The 24,024-nt window shown below is 42.7% G+C and overlaps 1 protein-coding gene across 6 annotated transcripts in view; it reads right to left on the bottom strand.

The window, feature by feature from the left end:
• The window catches only part of osbpl8 (oxysterol binding protein-like 8), a 59,574-nt gene that overhangs the window by 23,066 nt on the left and 12,484 nt on the right, over positions 1 to 24,024 (bottom strand). For 5 of the 6 annotated variants that reach the window (XM_029461782.1, XM_029461781.1, XM_029461785.1 and 2 more), the window contains 3 exons: positions 18,020 to 18,117; positions 3,287 to 3,323; positions 2,387 to 2,581 (listed from right to left, as the gene is read on the bottom strand). In XM_029461782.1, the coding sequence (XP_029317642.1) occupies positions 2,387 to 2,581; positions 3,287 to 3,323; positions 18,020 to 18,064 (277 nt within the window). In that variant the 5' untranslated portion in view covers positions 18,065 to 18,117. Of the gene's footprint in view, positions 1 to 2,386; positions 2,582 to 3,286; positions 3,324 to 11,026; positions 11,138 to 18,019; positions 18,118 to 24,024 lie in introns of those variants that run through there. The other variant, XM_029461786.1, reaches the window with a different exon arrangement.

The following is a 24,024-nucleotide window of genomic DNA, read 5'->3' as shown; positions in this document are numbered from 1 at the left end:
ACCTCCGCAATGCCCCAGAGCCCTGTCCCCCCCCCCTCCCACCTGCAGTGTGTGTGTGTGTGTGTGTGTGTGTCTGCTCTCGCCCGCACCCAAACACTTTCTGACCACACACACACACACACACACACACACACACACACACACACACACACACACACACACACACACACACACACACACACACACACACACACACACACACACACACACAACAGAGTTCATCATAAAACAGCCTGGTGCAACAAACGGTTTTGGTCTCGAGAGCTAATTCTTTATACAACTCATCTGTTGTTAATATACGAAGGCTTAAGGTTCCGCATTATTTGTGGCGTGGCCACTTTGAGTGACAGGTGGGAGGTCACAGTCCTTCTGTGATAAGATATGCATCAGATTATCTCCCACCTTTGTCAGTAAACTCATCTAATAATGTGAAGCGGGTTGTGTTTGTCACAGTGCTGTGATGTGCTGTGACAGAGAGCGTTGATTACTTGTGTATAAATATAGCACATACTTCACTTCTGGAGTACAGATGTAATTATGTTCCAGCAGAATGAGAATTACCTCATCAAGTTAGTATGATGAGCGATGGAAAATCACTGTCAGTGCAACGATAAGCAGAGCCGGGATCTTTAAACAAACCAAAGCACCCGCTGTCGTCTCTGTGACGCAGGGCCCGGTACAAGAGGAAGCTGTTGCCATGGATACCCATTTTGTGCAGCAGGGAGGGTCAGTAAAACATCGTTCATGCCGTTGTACCGACTCTCGCTTCAGATTGTGCACTTCTGGTTTGAAGGTGATGTTGCAGACGGACCTCTGCTGCGTTATCAGCTCTCAGGAGGCTCTTCATGGTTTTACTGTAGCAACAGTGAGCAGATGACGCACCACTGCACAGACAAGATGCTGCAACTCTTTAGAAATAGACACAATGACACACACAGGACAACAGAGGCTGCGGTCAGCACGCTTTTATAGAAGCGATCGGAAGTGAGTGATGCGTCCACACACACCTGCGTGTGACAGGAGTATAGTGTGTGTTCTATGTTGTGTGGAGGGATGTGTATTATGTTATGCTCACTCCCTCTTGTGGTGGGAAGTAGACTGACAGACCTCTGCAGCGATGAGCTGCTGCATCAGATGTGTTAATGCAAAGAGAGTAAAGCAGATTCATGGATAATGAGCAGCCCAACCTGTGATACAGGCAGACTATGAACCAGGTGAGATGCTCTTTATCGACCAGCCAACAGCCGAACCAACACTGTTAATCTCATCTACTTACTGAGCTTCTCGTCCTGCTCATCACTGAAGTCTGTAAAATAATAACTCACATTTCAGCCGTACTAAAACTAAAATCTGACTGCCGGTAAATGATTCTTCAAACGAAACAGATACGAAGAAGATGTACATCAAAATAATGCAGCGGAGAATCCACCGGGGGGCGCTGCAACACAAGGAGGCAGCAGTGAGGGGTGATGTAAGACCCCAGACAGATCTCCCCATGAGCTCATTTCTCTACAGTCAGAAACCCTCCGTTCTTGATGTGTTGCTCTTCTGTGGTCTGAGCGTCCCTGCTACTCTGACCGTCATTAGAACACAATCAGTGACATTAAAACAAAAAGAGACGATTTCCAGTCAGATCCTGAGGACGTCTTGAAATGACTGAACTCAAAGGTGAAGTTGTTTTGACTTGTAGGTCAAACACAGCAGCTATGAGATGAACTGCATATAAAACGTTGGATATAAACCGGATCCTGCAGGTTTGTTGTGCATCAGCAGACAAGTCAGTCATTGTGTCTGGGAAGGTACAAGCTGAACATCCCACTGACTGCTGGAGCTGAACGAGTCCAATGTCTTAGTGTTATCTTAAAGGGACAGTTCACCCCAGACTAATAATAAATACCTTCCCCCTGACCTGTAGTGTTGAAGTCAATCTAGATCGTTTTGGTGTGAGATGCAGAGTGTCGGCCTGTCTCCATATAAAGGAACTAGATGACACTCAGCGTGTGGTGCTCAAAGTGCAGAAAATATATATTTGAAACCCTCAACAGTCCTTTCTCAGAGCAGCTTCATGTTGGCACTATTTTCCCCGCTCTCCCTCAAACACAGCGAGAGCCGCGGCGCGTCCTCGTCTCTGTCATCGTCAACATTTATAAATAAAAGAATGCTTTATTGCTGAATTCACAGCAGATTTAGATAATAAATACATTTATATATACATTTATATATATATATATATATATATATATATATATTCAGCTTGTGACAGTTATCAGATAAAAGTAAATGTTAAAAAATCCTTAAGTCAACTAACTGACAGAAACAAAATGTACAAACCAAAGCTGGCGTACAACACAAGTTTAAGTCGGACATTTCAAAGCTGGCATCTTACCGTGGCTGTAGCTGATCCCCGGGCTGAGGGAGGAGGGGGTGGCGACGTGCTCCCTGCTGGGCGTTTGGAGGCCGGCCTCCTTCTCCTTCTCCTTGTCCTTGTCCTTGTCTTTGTCTTTCTCCTTGTCCTTGACCTGCCGCTGGCTCATCCTGCCTGGGGTCAGAAGGACGGGGTCATCACCGCACACTACGGCAGCTACAGACGGAGAGAAGACATGAGAGATCAGAGAACATCTACAGACCTCCTGTGGAGCATCCGTTTCATCACATATAACTTCTGTAACACTGAATGTGCTCCTGCCCCTCATCACTCCACCGTGTTCACCTTGGAGCTAATGAAGCGAGCAGCTATGATATCTATCTTCTTTTGCTACACAGTATCTCCTAATATCCCTCCTTATAAACTCAACACAGCTGGAGAACATCGACAGTGCGCCAAGAGGAGATCTTAACTTGGTGGAGAGCAGAAAGTAAAAGGTTGAGGATGAAGATGGTGCAGCATCGTGTACGACTCACTCAAGTCGTAGAGGATTAAGGTTTGAATGTCCACAAACGCAGTAAGAAACCCTCAAGAGAAAGTACTCTGTGTTTTTTAAGGAGGCAGCGGTTCTACAAGTACAAAGAAAGCCCCAAGCTGGATTATTGTCAAAGACTGCATGCAATCGCTACTCCATGACGGAGTGCAGCTCATGGGTAATAATGAGGGTGGAGGTTGCTGAATAAACTAAGGTGCGGTAGAGCAATCTAAATAACTATTAGGAGCAGTTTCACAGTTTAAGTACACAACACCGTGGAGTACACATATTTAAACACGCTCCCTTATGTTCCCCTAAATAACAGCGCTGACCCTAATGTGGGGCTGCGTGCACTGCGTCCCTTCTCTGAAATGTCACTGACTTACCGGAGGTGGCAAGGTGCTCTCTCAACTCTGCATGGTGCTGGCAGGGGAGAGGGTCGAGGCAGAACAAGTGAAGCACAAGAAGAAAGAGATAGAAGAGGAACACGGAGAGGGAGAGGAACAGTGTCACAAGGGAAGAGGGGCGTCCGCCGTGTGTTGACCCGACGTTGGCAGCACGATGGACGACAGTGAGCAGCAGGACGACAAACAAAGAGACAGAAACAAAAGAAAAGACTTTAGTTTAAACTAAATGTTAACAGGACACAACTTGACACAATCGGGTAATATAGGATGAAGTGACATTACAGCACTGGTTATTATTAAACAATACTTTGACAGTGGTACGTTGAGATAAACGCTGACTAGCAGGAATGTAGAATGTTTTAACACAAAGCTCAGCTGGTGGCATTTACTCATAAACCAAATCATTTGACAGATTTTAAATAACAACCAAGTTATTATCATATATCCTGAGAAGCAGCCGCATCTGTGTACAACATGTCTTTACAATACATGCAGTATTTGTTTCACTCAAAACCGCAAATATCAATTTCATGGTGACGCTGGAGGGAAAGTGTAGGATGCAACATCTGATGGAGAAGCTCAGACTGTGATCTGCTGGTTGTAGTCACGGGATCTTCATGTTATGGTGGTGCTGAATGAACAGTCTGGGGTTGTTGGGATATTTCCAGGGTTCACACACCTGAAACGTCACATTCAAGGACTTTTGAAGGACTTTCCAAACTTAAAGACCCAACTCAGCACAGTTTGAGACGCAGGTGAAGGTTTACTGTTGCAACACTGAGAATGTTAATAATGAGCACGTTTTACAGAAGAACCACAAACAACAAATAAAAAGAGGCTTGAACCTGTGAGACTGAATCAATTGCCAATAAAGTTGCAGATAAATTTTCTGCCAATTGACAAATCAATGAATTTACAACTCTAGTATAATTAGAATCAATTATGTGTTTTTAGTCCATTGTTAAAGTGTATTATTAGAGGTATTAAACATAAACATTTCCATTTACAGTTCTTATCTCTTTAGAAGAGTAAGAACAGTGCAGTCCGATCGCAGAGCAGCAAGAGGAGCTCCCATTGGCCAGATGTTGAGCGCTGGCCCCACACACCTCCACCTGCTGCTGCACGGCAGAGAAACACTGAACAGCTGGACGAAGACGGGCTCTAACAACATCTGCTCACCGTGGCCTCACAGCAAGCAACACATCAGCAGCAGTAACAAAGTGTCAACACATCGCAGAACATTCCTAATCTCTCCATCCTCAGGATCCTAAACACATGATGGAAATCCGTACGGCGGCTGCGGATAGCGTGAAGTGACATCACAGTCGTACCTGGAAGGACGCAGCATCGCCCTAATCCAGTCAGACGACACACAGCCACAGGCTCCGTACGGAGAATGACAGAGGAAACAATGGCGCTGATTGGATACTGCTCAGTTAATCAGGAAGGGGAAAGCAAAAGGCTGAACTGTTGTGATTGGTCAGGAACCTTAGAGTCACAGTCTGAGAGGATAGACAATACTTAGAGCTGCTTACAACAATAAGGTGAACGGATCAGGACACTGTCAACCAACGTCAGAGGTCGATCAAACATTTAGCTTTTCTAAGCTGTGTGATAATGGTCATCATTCTTTGTTTGGTTCAACAAGAGATTTCTATTCACAGTTACAATTCCCTTGATTGACAGAGTGACGTGTGAACCCGGCGTGGATTCTCTTCACCTGATTATTACTGCGGATTCATTATGTAAATGAGTGTGTGGGGGTGGCAGCAGACTGACAGAGAGACACAATGAATAATCGCAAAGTGTCACTAATACAAGATATAAATGAGAAGAGCAGCTTGAGAGGAGTTTTACTAGTTCAGAGTAATAAGAGACACAGTAGGATCACTACATGTGGCAGGCCTTTATTAGCAATTGAAAAGCTTTCTGACTTCAATCTGTGGAGGCTGGAGGGCGACGCCACTGCAGGGGAGGGACGGGTCTGAACGCATGACAGACCCATCAAAGGTTTGACTCATTCAATACTTGCAGACGTGTATTTTGCGTTGGCATGGTATAATATAAATGTTCTCACAATAGCAGGTCGTGTTCTTCCTCAGAAACAAACCTTGAAACTTCCACTCAGATAAAAGGTAAACAATATGTGGAGGTCAGCGACAACACGACACACTCACAGTTGACTGCTGCTCGTGGTTCTTTCTTAAGTTACACTTTCTTCACCAGCCACAATCTTGTTTAATTAGGTTTTACTTGATTCCAGTCGACTATGGTGTGTTACCATTTACTTTAACTAGGTTTAGAAACCTATTACATGTAAACGACCGCTTTTAACAGTTAACACACAAATAAGAGACATTAGAAGAAAAAAAAGAGAGAGAGAGAGAGAGAGAGAGAGAGAGAGAGAGAGAGAGGAGAGAGAGAGAGAGAGAAGAGAGAGAGAGAGAGAGAGAGACGAGCAGAGAGAGAGAGAGAGAGACAGAGACAGAGAGAGACAGAGAGAGAGACAGAGAGAGACAGAGAGAGAGAGAGAGAGAGAGAGAGAGAGAGAGAGAGAGAGAGAGAGAGAGACAGACAGACAGAGAGAGAGAGACAGAGACAGAGAGAGACAGAGAGAGAGACAGAGAGAGACAGAGAGAGAGAGAGAGACAGAGACAGAGAGAGACAGACAGACAGAGAGAGACAGACAGACAGAGACACAGTGACAGTGACCGAGACCGAGAGAGAGAGAGAGAGAGAGAGAGAGAGAGAGAGAGAGAGAGAGAGAGAGAGAGAGAGAGAGAGAGAGAGAGAGAGAGAGAGAGAGATGACAACAGGTGTGGCTCCAGATACTGGGGAAGATGACAGCTGACATGTTTGTTTTAATTAAATGTCTCCCGTTATGAGCTGCACAACGAATTTGAATTTGCACAACACAGCCACAGTGCTTGACAGCGGTGAGAGCTTCAGACCTGCAGGTAGTGTGAGCCAGAGTTCATGTAAGTGTAAACCAAGCAAGGGGGGGGGGGGGGGGGGGGGGGGGCACTATTCAATTTTAATGACTGATTTTATCAGCGCTGTCTGTCATATCGGTGAACATGTTCCTGAGATGTTGTTTTCTTCAGAATATAATGCAGGAAAAGATACTTTGGTCATTTAAAAACATGTCATAACAGTTCAACATTACTGTGGCAGCTCTCAACTATGTCAACAATAATAAAACACATCCTGTCGTAACACGCAGAAAACAAGAACGTGCACATGCTGGACGTGCACGTGGCAGGTAGCGCTGTAGCAGAGGACGCAGCAGCCTGCTGTGTTTGACTAAGCAAAGTCAGATGACATGACTTAAAGCAAACAGACTCACAATGCCTGCTCACACACTCAGAGTACGTTAACCATGAAGGACAAAGCACAATACACATGTAGCTCAAGGCCCGGCCGAGACTGCAGGTGTATTCATATAGGTTTACAATTATTGCATCACCTAAGAACAGGTCAGTGACACACTATTATATTGTTTTGAGGTGACAATGAATCAATGTGTGCATCACTGTGTACATGTCAGAATGCCTTCCCTGGATTACAAATGTGAAATAAAAATGTTTTTGCCGTCATCCTCTCAAAGTGTGGCTCTCTTTCAGGGGAAATGGTGAGATGTTTGTGTTAGTTGGGGGATTTCTGCCAGAAATAGCAATTCTGCCTCCGATAAATGTGCTTTTATGATATTTTACAGCCATTTTGTTCCTGCTTTGCTTCCGTTTGGCACCTCGCAACACATCGGGACTGCTCAGAAGGCTCCACAAGCGTCTTTCTATTTTCTTCTAGTCCACACGTTATCTACATTACATTGCAAGTTTGGTATAGTATATGAAGAATTCCTCACATCCCTTTATCGACCCACGGCTATGTAAAGTAATTACTACAGAAATGACCCCCATCTCCTCCAACGCTTCCCAACCTCTGCAGGAAACACTGCGAGCTCTCTCTGCCCCTGAAAAGATGGAGAGTGCTTACGCAGGATATGCAGAATGCCATGACATATTACATAATGTTTAAACATCACTCGCAGCAGATTTCTGACCCAGTTTCTTTTTAGTAGCAGGGAAGGAAGAGATAACAGCTTGTTTCCTTTTTTCTATATCTGAAGGGCACTTTTTGATATTTACTCTAGCTTAGAATCAAAACATGTTGATATATGAACATACATGTTGGACTGTTCTTATTCAAGCAACACATATAGAGGAATACTAATACATACAGAAACAAATCCTCCTCCGCAGTCTGTGCAGAGGTCAGGAATACATATTTTCAAGGGAAAAGATCAAATATTGAGCAGACTGATGGGAATAATCCAGAGACTCAAAGAGAAAGAGATGAGAGACTCAGCCGAGTCATCACTGGCAGCAGTTTGTTTCACATTAACACAGAACAATCCTCCAGACCCAGTGATGGTTACAAATATTATCATTTATTAGTTAGTTGACTCTGTTGTGTACTCAACACTGTGTGGTTGCTTTACTGAACTCTACTGGAAGGATGAACAAGAGATTTCCCCTCAGTTGATGTTTGGATTGTGTCCAACAAGACAGGTCTGCTGACTGAAGGCCACAGACGGTCATCGTTTCCGTACACAAAACATCGAGTTACTCTCGTTCCGTTTGGAAGCATCTCGGAGAAACATCCTCCTGCAGAGGATGCAGAGAGGTGGTGCGGGTGGTGTTCTCCTTTCTGCCACTTTGAATAACAAACTATCAAACAGGAACATCTACAGTCAGCTGTTCTTCTTCTCTCTGCACTGAGCAGACTGCACTGACTCACTATCACCTCTAGAGGAACACGTGGTACTACAGCCTGGACGCAGCAGCTAGCTGTTAGCATGCTAACTTCAGGAGATATCTGACACACACAGACGTGTTTAACATCAGCACTGTGACCTCTTCATGTTCTGCTCATAATGTTGTTAGTTCATGTTTTAATGTTTAAGTTTAAAGTCTGGCAGATCTTACACACTGCACCTTTAAACCTGCAAACCTACATTAAACACAATTGTGATGCCTAATGTGCAAACAGTGGCTTAAGTGCACCAAAGTAGGTGGATGCACCACCAGCCACACACACAGTTATACACGGACACGATCACTGGACTACTTTGATGCTGAAGCATCTTAAAAACATGAAGATGAAGACAGTTCAAAGTTTATTCATGACGGACATCAGAGATAACGATATCCTCAGGAAGTACAAGTTACAACCTGAAACTATACGTATCATGCCTGTGTGTTAAGATATGACAGAGTTATGAGAGACATAATATGGCGATACTCAAGTGTATGGATATTTTCTGAGCTTCTGACAGACACTAAGGTGCAGCTGCACACTGATGCCTCCACAGAGCTTCTTCTTCTTGGTATTCTCTCAATATGTCATCCTTTGTTATTAGTATTGAATAATACTGTCCACTGAGAGCAAATTGAACCAGTTCGTCCTTTTTATAATTTCAAATTCGTAACAGCTAATGACTCTCCATGTTAAATTAAAATGTGTTGGGAGGTGCTGAACTACAATAACTGTGGATTATTGAACTTCTGCTCCATGTATGTGTGGAGGAGGACAGAAAGGAAATCTGAAGCCTTATATGGCCTGACAGGAAATCCATAAAGAGATTAATCTTAGCAGCGGAGCTATTCTGACACGAGTGCGAACCGGATCAATCCTCCTGGGTTTCTGTTTTCATCCTCTCTCTGCATCGCAACATAAAACCTAACGATGTCACCTCGCAGGAGATTAAAACATCATGCTTGTTGTTTGTAAGATCTGCAGTAGATTGGACATTTGTGTCCATGTCTTATCTTTCATCAGGAAGTAGCGGGGGGGTGTTGGGGGGGGGGATTTCAGCCCCACAGGCTGCAGACAGCTTTTCATTAGACGGTAGCTTTTCAGCACGTCAGCCTTCAGAACAGCTGAGGTGGGGGGGTACCTGGTCGGTGCATGGGCCTCACAGAGAGGGGAGTCTCGGTTTCATCGCAGCGGGGGGGGGGGGTTCAGCTGACAGGAGGGGACAGGGTTGTAGTATTATTAAAGATCTACAGTGGCTGTGATGGAGGATCCAGGTTACAGAACTACAGGTTAAAAATAATGAATCACTTTCATAGTATTAGAATAATGCTCGACCAGCCTGACAAAGCTGTGAGGAATACTTCAACTATGAGGACATTGAACCTCTGGATGATCACAGCTGGACTTCTTTCTTTAGGGATGTGGACAGCTGAGCGTCCAGCAGTAGGTTCACACTGGACTACAGTTACACGGAGTCCGAACTACAACTGTGTTAATCCATCGAGGGTTAAGGTTTCCTAGCAGCTCCTGGGTAACTGCAGAAATACTAAAAGCTTTATACCTTGTATTTCATCATAAACTAATGCAGAGACAAATTAATATATAGATGCTGTTATTAAGTCTTTACACTACAGTACGTAGTAGTTTTGTTGGAGACCTCCATCAGAGAGTCAGGAGGCGTCGTCCTCACTGAAGGTTTCCTCATCTTTCTGTGCCGGAGCCAGAAGATGACACGGCCACAACCAACACGCTGATTATTATTGTTATTAATATATAATCCAAAGTTATACCACATAGTACCAGTACTGCCAATACTCTGAATGCAGGACATTTGTATTGTTACATTCTTGTTTAGCTACTTTTACTAAAGTAAAGGATTTGACCACTTCACCTACTGAATACAATATCAGACAAAGTGGCAACAAAGCTGAAACTCATTTCTTTGATGACACATTAGTGTTGAGGTGGTCCGAATGGAAAAGTTGCTTAAGATCCCTGTAACATCACGTGCTTACTTGTTCAAATATAATCCCCCGTCCTGCTGTAGGAAGCAGCATCGAGCTAAACTCCAGCAGCTGAACACAGGCCTCGGCTCGTACCATCAGTCTGATGACACGGCCCAGCTGCCTGCAGGACTCCTGCGGAGACTCTTTTATGGACAAAAACACTAAAACACAACCATTCCTGGAAAAGTGTCATTACGTAACTGCATCCCAGCAACAGATAATTATTTAATTTGCCCTCATTCCAATGAGCCACACACGGTCAGACATTTAGGTAGCTATTAGGAATCTAGATAATAATTAAAGAAATAATAACCACGTAGGAAACAGAAGTACTGTACTTGAAATCTTCTCTGGGTTTTTAAATTGGACTTGAGAGTGTTGCATTAAGTAGCGATTGTGTTTCTATCATGTACTCGATGTCTCCTTCTGTTGCAAGCAACCAGAGACGTCCCAGCTCCGTCATTAGTCTCGATCAGAGCCGTGGCTCCTCCATCAGCCTGCAGCAGTCCACTCAGTTCAGACGCATGCAAGGGAAATATTGTTCCAAGCAACTCTCTCCACGACGCTAATGGAAGCAGCATGATCTGCGTTAGATATACATAAAGCCCTTGAGCAAAGCGTGACGCTGAGTGTTGGCCTTCATTCGGTGACGACACACTGAGCAAACAACCAGCCGGACAACACAGAAGACTCTGTGTCCCGAACACAAACCTCACAAAAGCAAACTTTTACAGCAACACCAGATGACAACACATTATTTTTAGATTGCCGGGACTGTATGCAGTCTGATCAACTTCAGCTCGGCCTGACATTCAGTCTAACCGTTTCCTGTTTTGACATTCGACAGTGTCTGTTACAGTGACAGTCCACTTACAGAAAAAGAGGAAATGCATACCGTGTGTCAGTCAGCCGAGGGAGGTGAGCTCGTCGCTGCTCCAGCTTGTTGGTCGGACTAAACCTGGTACGACAAGCCACTGAGCTCAGCCCCGTCTCTCCCTCACACACGACACACACACTGTAAACACTGAAGGGAGGAGACAAGGCAGAAAGAACGAGCATGCGAGAGAATTCGAGCCTCCCTCTCTCTCTCTCCGATGAGTGCTCTTTCCTCTTTTTCTTCTTGTCCTCCTAGTAATTGTCCTTCTCTGTACTCTTCCTCAGCTTTTATCTGGCCTCAAAGCACTCATGATTTTCCCTCTTGCTATCTCCACATCTATCTGATTCCTTCTCTCTCTCTATATGAACCTCGTATCAGGCATGTTGACTACAATCTACAGTCTTTTAGACATGTTTTTCACACAAACATCATCTGACACACAATAACAGCAAAACCCCACACAACCAGGAAGTGGGCCATCGCTGTTAATAAAGGGCTGAGAGCCACAGACAGCTCAAAGTGTAAAGAAGCCGTTATTCGCACGCCTTCGTGCACAGCCACTGTAACCACGCGGCTCTTCCTCATGTTGACTGAGGCCCTTCTGCACCACTAAACCAAGGCGACCGACCCGATCTCTCAGGCCGTCATGGAAACTCACCCCAGAGGACGACGCATGCACCATACAGCTGCCGTGTGACCGTATTATGGGCCCAACTATGCAAACTTTAATGCACTCTTCTGTGCTACAGTTTCCATGTACCTGCAGAACTGCTTGCCACACACCACAGAGCTGTCATTTAAAGATATAATGTCATATGCAATTGAACATATGTTGAAGAGTTTGTCATTACTGATGCATTAGTCAAAGGTCGTTTGTAAATGCAGCAACACGCCCGATTCAATTTGCTTTGAGTCAAAAATCTGCAAAACAAGATTCAGCCAAATGGTTTCCATGCCATCAACACATTTGTTCTCCTCTGGGAAGGTGACACTGAGGTCTGCTGAGTTTACTTTTCACAACAGAACATTGTGTCAGTATTCTGCTATTAGGATGAAAAGGAGGGAAACGGTAATACCGTGACCTGCTGTGGTTCTCACCAAATGTGTCACCAGATTGCTTAAAATATGATTTAAAAACCTGATAACTCAGCTGGTGACAGTACCATGTTCTGTGAAAAAAGTTAGGATAGTGTGAAAACTCACCAGTTTTCATTTCTAAGCTCCCTGGCAAGTCACTTCAAAGCCACCGTCTGCTTTGGCACAATTTAAACGTGTTGCTCGTCGATGGGTGGATGTGTCTGTTGGCAGGTGAATTCTTTCAAGGACACGCTTCGCTATTTCTTGGCGACCAGACTACAGTCCAGGAAGTGACTAGGCCTGGCCAAGAAATAGTCTGGCACACAATCCCCCATAAAAGCACAATGTGAGAGAAGAGAAATTATTTGCATCTTGACAAGGAACAGGCCTTTTCCTCGCACTGTACTGCAGTGACAAAAGAAGCAAACAAAACTTCTTTCAAGGAGAATCAAAGAAGAAGTAATAAAGCATCCATGTGTGGTCGTGACTGTGGCAGCAGCATAACAACTCTGAACAGCAATCTGGTATTACTTTATCTTTTTCTTTAAAAATGCTGCAATTCAGTCATTTTTAAAGAAGAAAAACATTCTAGCTTCAAAAATGTATTCCAAAGGAAACTTATCTTGCGGCTCAAAACGTACACAACTTCAGAACACCAATACAAAAGTGCAGAGATGCTCATCCACATCAGGGATATGCATAATGATGACGACAACAAGATGTTGGTGGTGCAGCGTTACCGTGGCTAGTTAAAGCCTTATTTTACTTGACTTGGAAGAGATAGTGAAAGTGTTTGACTACTTAAAGTACTTAAAATACTGTTAACTTGGCCAAAAACATGTGCCAGCAAAGACAGTAAACACCTGAAACTAAAGAGCATCACCAGCCAATAAACTACGCAGACCGCTCCTGCTCATACAGCGATTAAAAACAAGAAGTGAGGCCGTCAGAGAAACTACAGTCGTCAAAAACAAGGATTTTAACTAATGAGACGCACGATATAAACTCCCTGGCTATGAACATTTCACGCCGAAGGATTTATAAGGATGTGAACCAGATTGAAGGATTTTTGTACTATACATTTATTTTACGAGATATCATACCATTCTTGGTTTCATAGCATTTGTTTCCATGTCTGGCATATTCCACAGTGAGATATACTGTACGTCCTTCATGCTCAGAAAACTGGCTTTTTGCTGCACTTTTCCACAAAGATAGTATATCATACTACAGATCCTAGTATCTGACATTCTGTATCCTTTGTACTAAATGAAGGAAACATTTATGAACGCTTGAATGGCCTCAACAACACGTACCGCTTTACATAAGACGATTTACACAGCAACCGCGCAGAATATCTACAGGATACATATGTAGAAGAGGAAACATAATACATGATGCCACACATGATTGTGAGGATGGTGTGTGGGTGTAGGTGTGTGTGTGTGGGTGTGTGTGTGTGTGTGAGAATAATCCAATCTATGTGATGCTACATGCCCCTGCCTTTTTCATTCCCAGTGTTAATAAATCCATACCGTCTTGATTACTGCCCTCACATCAATACCCCCCCCCCCCCCAACACCCACCACCTCGACTAAGACTGATTCTTCTGTCAGGGAAGGACTAAACTAATCTTGGCAGGAGACACGTTTGTACTGCACTTGGATAAATTCTGAAAATCTGCAACTGCCCCCACATTATCTGAAGTTCACTTTTTCAGACTTTCATATGCAGTTTTTTTGCGTCCGAGCTAAAGCCGTGGAGAATAAGCTCGGTTTTCCTGTTTACTTTAACCCATTTACTTTAGTGGTGAGAATGTGTCTCATCCGCCCAGGCTGTCAGCTCGGTTGTGTCAACAGCACCCTGAGACGGACCACTGATGTGCAGAAGCTGATGAAGCCTCTGTGTCTCACTCCCTCAGAGCAGCCTGGAGACAATCTTCACCTCTGGCTTCCCGCAGCCTCCTGTAGCTTATTCCTGTCTCTTCCCGTGACACTGTACGTCTAAGAACCGAGACCCTGACAGATGTCCATCGTTGTTTAACAGCACAATCAAGGTTAATTAAAAGTCAAATGTTAATTGACATCACGTCTGGGACATGCATTTTTATTCTGTTGATACCAGACATAGTTTTGCTGAACAGCTTTCACTTTGTCATATTCTTTTCAGGTTTCATTTTCAGCTTGGGTGTGGTCCGCACCACATCAGAGCGAGCCACAGCTAAACGATCCGTTTCAATATCATTGTGTGGCGTTCAGCTCATGGCCATTCTCCTGATGTTGTCAAATTACATTCTAGGAAATACAGGAACGCTCTGATCGAAGCAGATGTCTCGAACAAAAAGTATTTTTCTGTTGATCAATGTCAAAAAGCCACATTAACACTTTGATTCACTGTTGTAAAACAATAAAACTGGAAATATAAAAATACTTTTGTGTCGACGAGGTTAGTTGAAAGTGGGTGCCGCTACAAAGGAAGTCACAGCTATCCATTCAATATCTGTAAAGACTTGAGGAGCAGTCAACGCATCTCCAACGTCATTAGGATTCCTCGTCTGGGGACCATGAGTGTCTGTGTGATGTGCCCATCCAATATCTGTTGAAATATTTCAGTCTGGACCAAAGCAGTGGACCGTTTCCATCCTTAGAAAGAGCCCTTAAAGTTAAAGTGCTCTTTGAATACACTTGACTCCATGAATCTGGGAACATCTTAGACTCAGTAATTCTTCATATTAGTTGATATTTTCATGTTAATTAATTATTGAGCTTCCTGACATGCATGAAAAGAGTCAATTAAGGGGATACACCATTTGTCGATGTTATTATCAAAGTGATCTTGGCCTCCAGATTGTCAATATAGGTCTTTGAGTCCATTAGCCAAAGGTCTATATCCCTGGTGTTGGAAAATATGTGATAGCGTCACAGCAATGGCAGCTTTCTATAAGCTGTCACTTCCTTTTCATCGGCCCATCTTTACATCTTTTTCAATGTCATTTCACACATAGAGCCAGTATAACAGATCTGCACAGGATCTCATGAAGTCGTGTATCATTGTAAAGCTTAGACTACAATCGATCTACCAGTCACATTTCATGACACTGAGGACAAACAAATTTGAACTTTGACCTCAAACGCTGGAATAGGGCAAATTCTGAATACTTCTGAAAATCCCCTGATAACTAACTTTATATTGATCTGAGGTGTCTGTGGAAAGATGCACCAGAAAGAACACACAGAGCTTTAAAACGATATTACATTACACAACATTTCTTATCAGAATATACATAACTTTGTGCAGTTTGTTCAGGTGTTCAGTTGTAAGTAGCTTTCTAAGCAGCAGATGAGACCTCTGTTCAGAAGCAATGAGTTATGGGTATTCTTGCCTTGAACAAAGTCTGTGATCATTCTCTGGCTAAGAAGTTTTGATGATGGATTTTACTTCTATGGACCGTTTTATAAAAATGTTGCCCTCATGTCCCTCCCAATAATCCTTTTTTGCCAGAGGGCCAAATCCAAGATGGCCACTTGCCCCATCTTGGAGAATTAACTTTTGAACCAGAGCACCTAGAAACATGTATGTAGACACTTTTTTCTTGTACGTCAACCACAAGGATATCCAAGATGGTGGCCATTTTGGTGCCATTTTACAGGATGTAAAGAAGGTGAATGATAAACTATAGCTATTATAATTACAAATTCATACCTACCAAAAATGGATGGATTAGTGATGGCAATTTAAGTTTTGAGGTTGGGTGTTCACTGAAAAGATGGTAATGTCCAAACACATCTTACCTAGGTACTGCTGTATTTTAAACAAACCACCTAGAGAACTAATTATTCTTCAAAATAAGCTCTTTTTTTTTGCTGTAAATTGAACAATGAATCCACTTTGAACATGTCATATGATCAGTTCGAATCAGTATAGTAGTAGTAGTCATCATTAGTTTGTCCTTCTCCTCCTCCTCCTCCTCCTGTCGTGGACAGAGCAACAGCGACCACCCCCCAGCCATGTACGAGTGACCTGGACCACCTCGTCACAGATCCTGTTCTCTTACCTCTAAACTACCGCAAGTCTATTGTTCAAGCACACATCAGCTGTCTATGTGCTTTGCTTTCTGCTGTCTACCACCAGCAGCTCTTTCATTGCAGAATGTACAATGCAAATGACAGCAGACTGAATAGTGCTAGATGTTTTTTTGGGGGGAGGGGGGGGGGGGGCTGACAGTCATAAACCTTCCTGAAGCGTCTCCTGACTTAGGATGTCAGAGCGAGGGGAGAAGCAGCGGACACCTGGCAGGCTTCCCAGAGCCTTTCATCTCGTACTGGGAGCCATCCTCTCCCAACAGGCACTTTCAGCAAACAGCAGGATGTGCCAGCAGCACAATACATCCCATAGTGGAAGTCTCACACCATCCTGGCACTGCAGGCGTTCATGTGTGATCAATTGATAACATAATGTCCCGGAGCCGTCACAAAGAAGGTTTACCGCTAAATCGCAGAGAGGTACACATTCATCAAACTCAATTTAATCAAATAGACAGCATTCAAAAGAAACTGAAAATACATTGACGTGACTTTCAAACCAATTCATGCATCAGCAGTTTAATTATGCAGCCACTAAAATAGGACGGCGGGGTGAGAAATTAGCTTGCACTACTAACAGAGTGTTATTAAAACTCACTCCCACTCTAAGCAAGAGTCAAAGAACTAGGAAAGGGCTTTTTAGCTCTACTCCCATACAATCCCATTGTGTGTCATTGTCTGTGAAGGCCTGTGGGAGAGATGGCCAGCACCGTTATCACCCCAGTTATCTGCAATTATAATTGCCCTCCTGCTTGCTGCAAAAATGGCTACTGAGGATTATGATTAAGGTGAAATGAAAAGGCAGAATCACAGTCCTGAGAGCTGAGAGGAGGGAAGTGGTATTTTATGTGTGGGTGTTGACCCAGCCACGCTCGGTCACATTAGAATATGTAGATGTTCCTGTATGAGACAATAAGTAAGAATAAGATCGGATGCTCTTACTCAGAGTTTCTCGTTTCATACATATTTGTCTGATTGAACACAGACTGATCTGTAATAATGGGGTCAGATCGACCTTCCCTGTAATCACATCCGTACTTTTTATTCCAACACGTCTTACAAAATCAATTTTTATGCAGATGATTAAATGTTGTATGCATATGGCTCTTCTCCAACTCTAGCTGTCTACATATCTACCTTTAACATTCTTCAGACATCTCTGCATGACCTTAAACTTGTGCTGTATAAAGATAAGGCAAAATCTCATCATTTCGTTTTTAGAAAGGTAGGAGAGACGAGATCTACACATTATCATGCTTAGTACCAACAGGGGCGCCGGGCCAACAGCTTTTCTATTGAATCTATTGACACACATGCCCCAACAAGTTTAATTACTGGCAGCAAAGTGCAGTGTCTGCCACAGCAGGTCTGACACACCTGTGGCAGGTCAGAAATATCAGCACCTTGAGCTAATTATTAGGATTCAGAGTGTACTACTCACTGATGCCAGCAGGAAACAGGAACCTTTTAAGCCGTCAGACTATACACGGAGGTGAAAACCACCAATTATTAGGGACAATTATCAGGGACAATTATCAGGGACAATTATCAGCGTCTAAGAGGCAGGGTGGGTGGATTTAAGATTACTTTCTTGATCTTTAGTGGAGCCTTCAAAATAAATTGCATGCTTTGAGTGCAGAAATAGAGTTTAATTAAAAAATGCTCGATGAGAAATGTTACTTTGAGTTCATCTTTATATAAAACAATATATACATATATAGCAGTTACAAGGACCTAACTAACCTATTATCCTTTAAAGCACTTTAAAGTGTTTTGATTTATTCCTATTGGAATAGCAGCTTGTTGAATATCTTGTTCCTGTGGGACTACATATGCGAGTGTGTTGACTCACCAAAGTTTTCTCAGGCTCCTGCTGGGACTCAGAGGACGACTCCATGGTTGTGTTGAACCAGAGTCAGGCCTGTCAGTGCTGCTCTGACGACTGCATATCTGTGAGGATAGAGAAGCAATGTGTTAACACAACAGGACAATATGTCCACAAGAATTGGCCCCATTTCTGTCATTGCTTTATACAGCAGAAACCTGCTCACCATTCCCCACTGCATTTAGTCTCTGCCCAAACAAAGGTGCTCCAGGCCTGAAATAAACTGTTTGTCTTTGTGCAAGCAGCAACTAACCTGCATCTATCCAGGGAGGGTTTCTGCTGGGGCGTTACTCAAGGCTACATCAGTGAAAGTACCGGCTGTAAGTTACTTTATGAATGCACAACCACTCTCTAATGCACAAAGAAACACACACGAGCAAATGTTTAAAAGCATTTTCTGTAATCCAAGTGTAAATAAAAGGGTTGTCCTAATACACAGAATGAAAACTGTATGCATCTGTAACATTTCACTACCACACACACCTGTCCATCACACAAGCCCAAGAATAATCAAACTCATTAGTTCTCCATGCAGTCGCTGTACCTGCACGCAATAAAGTACAGACTAACCCCACTGTTCACACCCGTAACGCCACTAATACTACACTACACTATACTACACTACACTAATACTAACACTACACTAATACTAACACTAATATTACAATATACTAACACTACACTAATACTAACACTAATATTACACTAATACTAACACTACACTAATACTAACACTAATATTACAATAATACTAACACTACACTAATACTAACACTAATATTACACTAATACTAACACTACACTAATACTAACACTAATATTACACTAATACTAACACTACACTAATACTAACACTACTACTAACACTAATATTATAATACACTAATACTAACACTACACTAATACTAACACTAATACTACACTAATACTAACACTAATATTACAATAATACTAACACTACACTAATACTAACACTACACTAATACTAACACTAATATTACAATAATACTAACACTAATATTACACTAATACTAACACTACACTAATACTAACACTAATATTACACTAATACTAACACTACACTAATACTACACTAATAACACCAACACTACACTAATACTAACACCACACTACACTAATACTAACACTACACGGATACGAAACGACACGACACGAAGACGACACGACGACCAACACGACACGACACGAAGACGACACGAAGACGAAACGAAGACGAACACGACACGAAGACGAACACGACACGAAGACGACACGAAACGAAGACGAACACGACACAAAGACGAACACCACACGAAGACCAAGACGACACGACACGAAGACGACACGACGACGAACACGACACGAAGACGAAACGAAGACGAACACGACACGAAGACGAACACGACACGAAGACGAACACGACACGAAGACGACACGAAACGAAGACGAACACGACACAAAGACGAACACCACACGAAGACCAAGACGACACGACACGAAGACGAACACGAGACGCAGACGAACACGACACGCAGACGAACACGAAGAGGACACGAAGACGAACACGACACAAAGACGAACAAGAAGAGGACACGAAGACGAACACGACACGACACGAAGACGACGACGACGACACGAAGACGACCACGACCAACGACGAACTACCACTAAGACAACACACACTACAACAGACCACTACACGACACGAAGACGACACACGACACACACGAACACTACACAATACGACCACTACCACGACACGAAGACAACACACACTACTAATACTAACACTACCACGACACACACTAACAACGACCACTACACTAAACTAAACTACACACCACTAACAAAACTACCACACATAACTACACTACACTAACACTACACTAAACTAACTACCACGCTAATACTACACTACTATTACATTAATTATACACTACACTAACACTACACACTACACTAATACTAACACTACACTAATACTTAAATCCCTCAACATGAGTTCATGAACAAGTGGGACCATCTGTTAATCTGTACACTCTACGCTTTTCGGGGAGATTATTTCGGGTGAGCAGCTGCCTGCCAACATTGTGGTCTGTCCCAGAGAAATGCTTTTAAGATTATAGGAGGTAGACACTTATGTTGATTGCTTGATTCGTGTGGATATTTTAAGGATTTGAACGCTGTAGTCCCGACGGAGATGCACCTTCACAGACTGTGTGGCCACAAGAGGCCACTGGAGAAAGATGCAGTACTGTGACTTAAAGTGATTCTACAAAAACACCTCTCTTCTCCTTAAACAGAAACATATTGTGTATATTGTTAAATTAGGAATTGAGCTGTTGAAACTCAAAGCTTTACCATTGGAACATGGCGGTAAAACGCTTCTGTGGCACTTCTCAGCGGCTTCAGTTTGTGAAACAAAGACTATGTTAAATTACCCTTTCCGGAATAGATAAAGGTTAAAAAAAAGAGTTTGGCCCTGCTTGTCTTAATCCACTGCACTGAGACCAGACATTTGATCACAAGAAAGGGAAACTAGAGCAATCAGAGCCCCATAGAAGCCTGATGGGGACATGGAGAGAATCATGAAAGCCTTGTGATAAAGGAGAATGGGGTGTAGGGATTCATAGGATTCTAGGAAATAAGAGCAGACTGAGGTTGTGCTGAGAAGCGTACACAGAGTACATGAGTTTCCTTAGGGTGCCAAAAAGGTAGTAAAGGAAGGTAGCAGCTTCAGGAGACTCTTGAGAGACAAATAACGCCGAACATCAGACAGAGGACAGGAGGACATCCTGACAAAGAGAAGGTCACATAATCCCCCCACAGTCATTCTGCTAATGTAACGCTCCAGCGCTCGGGCAGCCATTTGGCTCCAGCCAGCACACACACTTCATCTGGCCTCGACTCTCAAGGACCATCACGCTGAGACAGATGCTTTCCACTCTCTCAAAACCGGCTTTAGCAATCAGTCCGTGACAGTCAGCCTGGAGCAGCAGCCCCACAGAGGAGGTGGGAAAACAACACAGAAATCAAGACGCTCGACAACAGGGAATGTTTCGTAGCAACTTGTACTGCTCTTATAATGCCTCGGAAGTTCAGGCTGTGCAATAAATAGAATTTTAAATACGATTTTGGCTTCCAACGATTATGAAAACAAGAAAATCGACATAAGACGATTATTGTTCTGCGTCCTGTAGTGACACGACACTCTTGTTTTGTCTTGTGTCATAAATCCAGCGCACCCACTCGGCTTGCTGTTGGACGATCCCTTCGTTCCCCTGTGCTGGTTGGCACTCACTGGGGGAAGTCCTCTACAGTGGTGTGCTTCGACCGACTCGAGTCGGCTTGGAAAGGCCCGATGTAAAGGTCTTTTAAAACGTGGCCCCCCCGACTCGTTTACCAAGCGTTGTGGGCATATCATTACCTTTAATATCTATACAACCAATGTATTTATGATTTAATTGCTTACGAGAGCACAACGTTCTTCATATATGGCCAAAGTCGATGAGTTCTCAATAGTTGAACAAACTAATCGGGATTATGATTTTTGCCATAATTGAGCAGCTCAATGTGAAGTTGTATCAGTGACAACTGAACCTCCCTCGAGGATACGTCCAGTGTCTTATATCACCTCTGGGTCTACAGTCTATATTTTTGGAATTTAGTTGACACTCTTATCCAAAAAGACTCTAAATGTAGCATCTGCTTCAGCCTCAGGTTTGATGTTTTTGGATGACAGGGAAGTTGCCCTGATGGGAACATTGGGAAGGAATTTTTATCGATTTGTTTTTGAGTGAAATCTCTCAACAGCTTTTGGATGGATTGCCATTCAATGTCAGTCCTGACATTCAGGTTCCCCGCAGGATGAATTCTTTTAACTTCGGGACCCCTTAACTTTTACTCCAGTGTCCCCTGCAGGGCAAGTTTTTGTGTTGTCTTACACTTAAGTTTATTACCAAACACCTGCACAACTAATGATGTTCCCCATTAGCCTCAGCTGCACTTTGTGTGGGAGTGAAGTAGCAAACGTTGAGCAATATCCTAAACTAAGATAATTAAATGGTGAACATTAAACCTGCTAAACATCAGCATGGTAACATTGTCACTGTGAGCATGTTGATGTTAGCATTAACTCGAAGCACTTTACACAGAGCTGCGAGTATGGTCCGACTTTCCATCTAGCTTTTTTATTGTCAAAATATTATTGCCTATAATTATTGCATATCTCAGCTTTTGTCCATTTTCATACCAAACTCTGAATATAGGCATGTTGTCACTTAATAAACAATGAACATGCCTATTGTCTTCACTTTCTCACTTTACTGACACTCTGCCCCTTCGCACATAACAATCTGTTTCAGCCGTACCACAGCAGTGTGTCCGCTAAGAGCTGGGAATCATTGCCAAAGACAGAGGGCAAACGCAAAGGGAATCCTAACATTGTGTCTTGGCAGTGGCCCCAAAACGAAGCCGGAAACACCTGCTGAGGGGTTTCTTCACGGCCAAAAGATGGCAGGGAACCTTTTGAATAATGTATGTTTTCACTGGACAGATTTATAATCAAGTTCAAACATCTCAGTCAAGTGGAAAAACTAGTGGCTTTAGAAAACAGGACTAAAGACACCAACACCTGTTTCACCTTTTTGTGTGCTGCATATTTGCAAAGTGATGGATTTATGACACAAAACAACCAACGCAAAGGTTTCTGAATTATCACAAAATCATTGAAGCTTATTTATGTCCCTCTGGGTCTCGCTGGCTTAGTATATGTTAAATATATTCATAAAGCTTGTAATTTGTTCAGCAGTTTTGAAAAGGAGTTGATTGCCTTGCAGAACACGGTTTACACTTATAATCATCGTCTAAATATGGTGATATTTGCTTTTAATTAGGGCTGCATGTTGTTGCAGTCTGCCAAATATTACAAACATCATAAAATATGATGCACATAAGTTTGTTTTTAGAAGCAGGTTGTTTAACATGAACATACAAAATGCTCAGGTTGTAAACAATGACAAACACTAATATTAGTTTAGATTACTTGCAGCAGTGAAATACTTTTACTTTGATTGTTTTCAGATTAACAGTAGAGCTAAGCTCAAGGTCGGGCGAGGATAGCAATCATTTTAGGACCCTAACCTGATTGCAGTGATGGTGCTGTTCACTCTCAAAAGGCGAGTCAGCTCTCCGACAACCGGAGACACAGATCTGCAGAAGCTCATCACTGGCGAGTGTGAAGACATACGTACGTATGTATGTATGTATGTATGTATGTATATATGTATATATGTATATATATATATATATATATGATAGATATATATATAGATATATATAGAGATATAGATATATATATAGTATATATATATATATATATATATATATATATATATATATATATATGTGTGTATATATATATATATATATATATATATATATATATATATATATATATACACAGTATATCTCAAAAGTGAGTACACCCTTTAGATTTTTGCAAATATTCTGTTATATCCTTTCAGGGGATAACATTATCCTACTGAAACTTTGATATAACTTAAAGTAGTCAGTGTGCTGCTTGAATAACAGTATAGATTTATTGTCCTTTGAAAATTACTCAGTACACAGCTGTTAATGTCTAAACAGCTGGCAACAAAAGTGAGTACACCCCATAGTGAACATGTCCTAATTGTGCCCAATGATGTTGTTTTCCCGCCCTGGTGTCATGTGACTCGTTAGTGTTACAAGGATTCAGGTGTAAATGATAAGCAGGGCTGTTAAATTTGGTGTTTTGGGCACAATTCTCTCTGAATGCTGGACAACATGGCACCTCATGGCAAGGAACTCTCTGAGCGGCTGAAAAAAAGGATTATTGCGCTTCACAAAGATGGCCTTGGCTATAAGAAGATTGCCAACACCATGAAAATGAGTTGCAGCACAGTGGCTAAGATCATACAGCGGTTTTCCAG

Source organism: Cottoperca gobio, chromosome 23 (assembly GCF_900634415.1).
Source record: "Cottoperca gobio chromosome 23, fCotGob3.1, whole genome shotgun sequence".
In the NCBI taxonomy this organism is placed as follows: Eukaryota; Metazoa; Chordata; class Actinopteri; order Perciformes; family Bovichtidae; genus Cottoperca; species Cottoperca gobio.
Note: the sequence above shows the minus strand (reverse complement) of the source record. Positions and strands in the feature narration are given on the sequence as shown.